Source organism: Elgaria multicarinata, chromosome 22 (genome assembly GCF_023053635.1).
Source record: "Elgaria multicarinata webbii isolate HBS135686 ecotype San Diego chromosome 22, rElgMul1.1.pri, whole genome shotgun sequence".
NCBI lineage: Eukaryota > Metazoa > Chordata > Lepidosauria > Squamata > Anguidae > Elgaria > Elgaria multicarinata.
Genome location: NC_086192.1, coordinates 15,645,571 through 15,652,055, shown reverse-complemented (window position 1 = coordinate 15,652,055; position 6,485 = coordinate 15,645,571). Strand labels below are relative to the sequence as shown.

General features: G+C 47.6%; 1 protein-coding gene across 1 annotated transcript; it reads left to right on the top strand.

Moving 5' to 3' along the window:
- The first annotated feature begins 2,766 nt into the window (after positions 1-2,766).
- Positions 2,767-6,357, top strand: MRPS17 (mitochondrial ribosomal protein S17). The gene is made up of 3 exons (XM_063146507.1): positions 2,767-2,809; positions 5,191-5,338; positions 5,943-6,357. The coding sequence occupies exons 2-3, from the start codon at positions 5,216-5,218 to the stop codon at positions 6,231-6,233; spliced, it is 414 nt and encodes a 137-aa protein (XP_063002577.1). The 5' UTR covers positions 2,767-2,809; positions 5,191-5,215; the 3' UTR covers positions 6,234-6,357.
- Positions 6,358-6,485: the final 128 nt, after the last annotated feature.

The following is a 6,485-nucleotide window of genomic DNA, read 5'->3' as shown; positions in this document are numbered from 1 at the left end:
TTGACAATAACCTATCTCTCAAGTCAGGGCCAACCCCTGAGGCTACGGAAAAGATATATAGACTCCAAGTGGCAGCTAAATCATACTTGAGACAATATAACGGCATCTTCCACCACACCTGAGGCAAGCAGGTTAGCTCAAGGGGAACTGTTGGGTTCTCACCACTGCACCAATATCTGCCACCTAAGACCACGTCTCACTCTGCCTAATGAAAGAGCCGGCTCTGCATGAACCCGGACCGTAGGAGGTCTCAGAGCACAATGTCTGCAAAAGATCTTGTGACGCAGGGAGTTCGATATGGGAGCAGGCAGTCCCGCTACAACATCCCTGTAAGGTAGTCCGGTGTTTCACTCCCATTTTGCAGACGGGAGGTGTGAGGCTGAGAAAAAGTCGTGGCTGAGGTGGGATCTGAACTGGGGACTGCTCGGCTCATAGCTCCTACTCTTCGCCAATACACTTATGCCGGACATCGCCAGAAAGGCTGGCTCTTTGGACCGTGTGAGGTGGCAAAATGCCTTGGCCCAACGGTGACCATCTTAAGGAGAAAAGTCGTGGCTATCCTGTATTCCACCCTTCCTGGACCCGGCTCCTCCATCCGCAGGGAGCCAGGTCCAAGAAGGGTGTCCTATCTGTTTGCAATAAGCAAGGTAGCAAAGAGAATACTAGCTTTGAGATTATCACTGCTCAGGAGGGTACAGAAGAAAATAGCCCATTACCACCATGCTGGCTGCAAAATGCCTCTGTTTTCCAGCACCCCTGAGGAAATGCAGGCGAGAGCAGAACCCAGGGCGTTCAAGAGAAGCGAGGAGGGCATTTGCAAAGCAGGGGAGCCTTCCCCCACCCCACCCCACCCCACCCCACCCATCACTGCTAGATCGCAGCCCAGAAATTGGCCACGCGGATTGCAAGACGCAGGCGCCACATGCAAAAGGCAGCTCTCTCTCGCTCTCGCTCCAACCCCTCTTTACTTTATTGTTATTGCTGTCTTGATCAAATGGCCAAAGCGATGCCAGCAATGCAGAGGTCTGGACGAGGGGACCCGATCCAACGGCTTCCTTACCCTCTCTCTGGGCTTTCCTGCATGCATAAATCCCCCCCGCCGAGGAATCCACTCGTCCTCCTTAAAGCCTTCCCTGAATCCAGGAGGTCGGTCGGAGAAAGGCGTTTAACAATCCCAAAGGTCGCATCTTGTCATCTCCCACCTTCCCAGCACCCGGTGGGGGGAAAACAACAAAACCTCGGGCGGCACAACAGCAGGGGCGGCGGCTCCGGTCCCTTTGTTCGCTCCACGCCAGAGCGTGTCAGCTCCGCTGCCTTCGGAGAAAGCCCAGAATTTACTTTGCCAGGTGATGAGAGGCAGGAAGCCCATTTCCTGCCTGGGTGCTGTGGAGACTCCTCCCAGGACATCCTGATGGGTTTTTCGACAGCGGAGACTGCAGGGCGGAAGAAACACGACACAGAGGTGTGCAGAACCATGCCGGGGCTGGAGAAGGTGGGCAGGGAGGCCTTTTACCTCCCTCCCCCATAATACTAGAACCCAACTGGGGTCCAGTATTGCTGCCTCCAGGAGCTCAGGCAGTAAGCCTGTGGGCACCAATTGCTGGGGAACATGGGCGGGAGGGTGCTGTTGCACCGTGTCCTGCTTTGTTGGTCCCTGGTCAACAGCTGGTTGACCAGTCTGTGAACGGAATTCTGGACTAGGTGGACCCCCGGTCTGATTGACGGGAGACATGAGAGCACTCTTCAAAGACTTGAAAGGTGGTCACACAGAGGAGGGCCAGGATCTCTTCTCGATCCTCCCAGAGTCCAGGACACGGAATAACAGGCTCAAGTTACAGGAAGCCAGATTCCGGCTGGACATCAGGAAAAACTTCCTGACTGTTAGAGCAGTACGGCAATGGAACCAGTTACCTAGGGAGGATGTGGGCTCTCCCACACGAGACGCCTTCAAGAGGCAGCTGGACAGCCATCTGTCATGGAAGCTTTAGGGTGGATTCCTGCATTCAGCAGGGGGTTGGACTCGATGGCCTTGTAGGCCCCTTCCAACTCTGCTATTCTATGATTCTATGATCCAGCATTGGGGCTCTCCTGATGTTCTTATCCCATGAAGCTGATGGGTGGGAGAATCAGGACAGATCAAAGGAAGTCCTTCTTCACACAGCCCAGAGTTAAACCATGGAACTCACTACCACAAGATGTGGTGATGGCCACCCATTTGGATGGCTTTAAAAGGGGGTTGGATCAATTCCTGGAGGAGAAGGCTACCAATGGCTACTAGCCCTGATGGTTATTTATTTATTTATTTATAAAGCACCATCAATTTTCATGGTGCTGTACAGAATAAAACAAAACAAGACAATCTGCCATATGGCTTACAATCTAAAACCCGCAATTTCTCTCTTCCTCTTTTAACACACCAAAGACCAAGCAGAAACCCAACAAGTTAAATCTCCCCTTCTGCAAGGCAGGAAAGCGCTTCACCTGTTGAATTGGGCAGCCCTCAAAGGCGCTGTTGGCCCCTTGAGAAACCAAACCAGTTACCAATGACGGAAAATTGATACATCAAACATTTTCTTAATTAATTATTTTAATTTTTAAAATTAAGGAACTTCCCCCACCCGTCCTCGAACCGGCGACCCTTCGCGCCCCGCGTCGGCGCCTTTACCCGCTGAGCCACGCGGGCAAGTCCTACAGGGGAACCATCGAGGCGGCGCCCATTCCATCCCTAGACGTGCCGCCACGGAACCGGCTCGTACTTCCGCTGCTGGCTTCGCCTCTTCCGGTTTCCAGCCTGGAGCCAGTGGCAAGAGTAAGAACCTCCAACGGGTTTTATGGGGAGGGGGCGCAGGTGGGGCTTGGGACCCCCACCCCAAGAGAGGGGAGTTGTTCTCCCTGTTCGGGGCAGGGACCTGGTGATGGTTGTGGGGTCGTGCGTGCAATGAGAGAGGCGGAATCGTATAGGGGGCTTTTTTTTAAAAAAAGGCTGGCTGGGGATAATGGGAGTTGCAATCCAGCACATCTGGAGGGCACCAGGTCGCAGGGGGTGGGTAGGGCGGGCTTGTTCCTACAGGTTTGTGCCTCCTTCAACTCCTTTCGTCGCCAGCTGAAGACCTTTTTATTCACTCAGTATTTTAACACTTAATTTTAACTTAAATTTAAAATTTTACTGTTTTAACTCTGTATTTTATTCTTATATCAATTTTGCTGCGTGGCTTTATCCTGGTTGTGCTTTTTATACTGTATTTTGTATTTGTGCTTTTAACCTGTTGGTTGTTTTATGATGGTTTTTATTTTTTGTGAACCGCCCAGAGAGCTTCGGCTATTGGGTGGTATAAAAATGTGATAAATAAATAAATAAATAGAGCAGTCCTATCCAGGTCTCAGAAGTAAGCCTCCTGAGGTCAGTGGGGCTTACTTAGGGTGACCCTATGAAAAGGAGGACAGGGCTCCTGCATCTTTAATAGTTGCATAGAAAAAGGAATTCCAGCAGGTGCCATTTGTATATATGGGGAACCTGGTGAAATTCCCTCTTCATCACAGCAGTCATCACAGCAGTTGAAGCTGCAGGAGCTATACTAGAGTGACCAGATTTAAAAGAGGGCAGCTTTAACTGTTGTGATGAAGAGGGAATTTCACCAGGTTCCCCATATATACAAATGTCACCTGCTGAAATTCCCTTTTCAATACAACTGTTAAAGATACAGGAGCCCTGTCCTCCTTTTCGTAGGGTCACCCTAGCTTACTCCTAGGAAAACGTGTATGGGATTGCAGCCTCATCCCTGCCCTTTTCATCCCACATGCTTGCAAATGTAATTGCACCTTCTTTTAGGAGGAAGGTCATTTTAGGGTGTCAGTTGGCTGTCTCCGGGATGGAAGGAGATGTAGGCATCTTAAATTGCTAATGTATCTGGGTTTTTTAAAATTTATTTATTTAGAATATATACCGCTCCCCATTGAAAAATTTCGGAGCAGTGTACAAGATAAAATGAAAATAAAAACAGAATAAAACAGTTAAAATAAAATTTAAAAGAAGCAAAAACAGAGATTCAAGGCTGCATATTAAGGAAAGGCTTCTTGGAATAAAGATGTTTTCAGGAGGCGCTGAGAGGAGTACAAGGTTGGTGCCTGCCTGACCTCCAGAGGCAGGGAGTTCCACAGGAGAAGAGCCACCATGCTGAAGGCTCTTCCCCTGGTGGATTCCAATCGGTGGATGGATCTAGGTGGAACCACTAGGAGCAGGCCCTCGGATGACCTCATTGACCAGGCAGGTTGGTAAGGGAGAAGGCGCTCTCTCAGGTATCCTGGTCCCAAGTTGTTTAGGGCTTTGTACACAAGTACAAGAACCTTAAACCTGGCCCGGTAGCGAATAGGCAGCCAGTGTTTTACCAATTTCCTTTTTTTTAAAAAAAAAGAAGCCTGTCTCTGAATGTATAATGATATTTTCCCCAGCCTCGTGCTCTTTGGACTACAACTCCTATCAGCCCCTATCTTCGGTAATCTCAGGTTGAGAACCGCTGGTCTAAACCAAGAACTGGGCTGGCAGTTTGGACAAGGCTTTGTGTCGTTAAAACACGCACCCTGAAATACTGATTTATTGAAGATGCAATGCTATGCACATTTAGATAGTTGGCTGGCTGGGTTATGCTGGGAATTGTAGGATGTATTGCTGTCTAAATATGCGTAGGATTGCACTCTTAGTGCGAAAAGCAGCTCTACTCTCTTCTCAGAAAAAAAAATCAAAAGGAAATAAAGAAGACTTGAATGACTAAATACTCAGTCTTCTGCCATGCTATAGTCAAGGAGAGCTAGTCCTTCTGGAGTAACTGGTTTAAACATGGAGTTCTTTCATGACTAATGTGCCGGTCTAGAAGAGCTCTCCTTTGCTCCAGCCCCTTTGATGATGCATTCTGAAGAGGAAGCTATTTTAGTCTGTTAAAGGCAAAAACACCAAAGAATTTTGTAGCACCTCAAGACTGATAGATTGGCATAGGTTCTGCTTATGAAGGGAAAGAAGGCAAGTAAAACAAATAGGCTAGTAATGGAGAGTTCATTCCAAGGCTGAGCTAGCTGGAATATTTCTTTTTCAGGTTATATGTAGAATGTGGGTAAAACTTATTTCAGCAAACGGTTTTCTAAGCGATTTTGACCACACATTACAGTTCGCTGTTAAAATTATGCTTTGCTTTGCAGGGTACTGGGTGTTCATACCTGAGCCATGTCTGTGTTACGCGGAGCTGTTCATGCAAAATGGATCATAGGGAAAGTCATTGGGACCAAAATGCGCAAAACAGCCAAAGTGAGAGTAACACGGCTAGTGCTGGACCCTTATTTACTAAAGGTAAAGCTTCCTCTAGAGTTGGGGAAACCAGGTTGAAATACCACCATAATTATGAAACACACCATGTACCCTTAGGTGAATAATTTTCTCAGCCTAAGCTACTTCACAGGATTGTTGTGAAGATAGAGAGCTACTCTGAGCACTCTTTAGAGGACAGATGAAATACAAAATGTACCAAATAAGTGATGAATCATAGAATAGTAGAGTTGGAAGGGGCCTCTAAGGCCATCGAGTCCATCCCCCTGCCCCTTGCAGGAATCCACCTTAAAGCATCCCTGACAAATGGCAGTCCAGCTGCACCTTGAAGGCCTCTAGTGTGGGAGAGCCCACCACCTCCCTAGGTCGTTGGTTCCATTGTCGTACTGCTCTAACAGTCAGGAAGTTTTTCCTGATGTTCAGTCAGAATCTAACTTCCTGTAACTTGAGCCCATTATTCCATGTCCTGCATTCTGGGGTGATGGTTATGTTGAACCCTGTATGTCTTAAAGCAGTGATAGGGTGACACATTTCTCTCCAAGTTGGGCCTTTATGCATTTTGCTGTTCTCCAAATAATACTGACACCACCATGGAATCCTCTTTTTTCCCCCCCCGCTTCTACTTCAGTTCTATAACAAACGGAAGACATACTTTGCTCATGATCCTCAGCAGCAGTGCATCGAGGGAGACATTGTTCTTCTGAAAGCGTTGCCTGAACGGAGGAGCAAGCACGTGAAACACGAACTTGCTGAGATTGTGTACAAGGTTGGGAAAGTCATCGATCCAGTGACGGGGAAACTTTGTGCAGGCCAGAGGCTCCTGGAAAGTGTAACGGACTCAGAAAATCTGACCGATAGAGATACCAGCTACCTTAGTGAAAAACTTCAAGAGCTGTCCGTGTCGGCTCCTGACAAATAAAAGTGTTGGAGTGGTGGGACTTTTACATGTGTCTCTTTGAAGAGGTTGTATGTGACACAGTGTGTACATGGTCTTTTCTAATATAGTCATGATTATAATAAACTGGGTTTAACTTGTGCACAGAGCAATAGAAAGATTCAATTTATTTTTAAAATATTGCAAATAGCTGAGAATAGGAGTTTGGTCATTATCATTATCGCCACTCTGTCTGACTGTACCGAAATCAATGCATAACATTTACCTTACTTCTCC

What these genes read in the sequence shown, in the direction of transcription:
- MRPS17 (XM_063146507.1), top strand. Translation starts at nt 5,216, where the DNA reads ATGTCTGTGTTACGCGGAGCTGTTCATGCAAAATGGATCATAGGGAAA. An exon ending in TGGACCCTTATTTACTAAAG is followed by an intron (nt 5,339 to 5,942) that starts GTAAAGCTTCCT and finishes CTTCTACTTCAG; the next exon opens with TTCTATAACAAACGGAAGAC.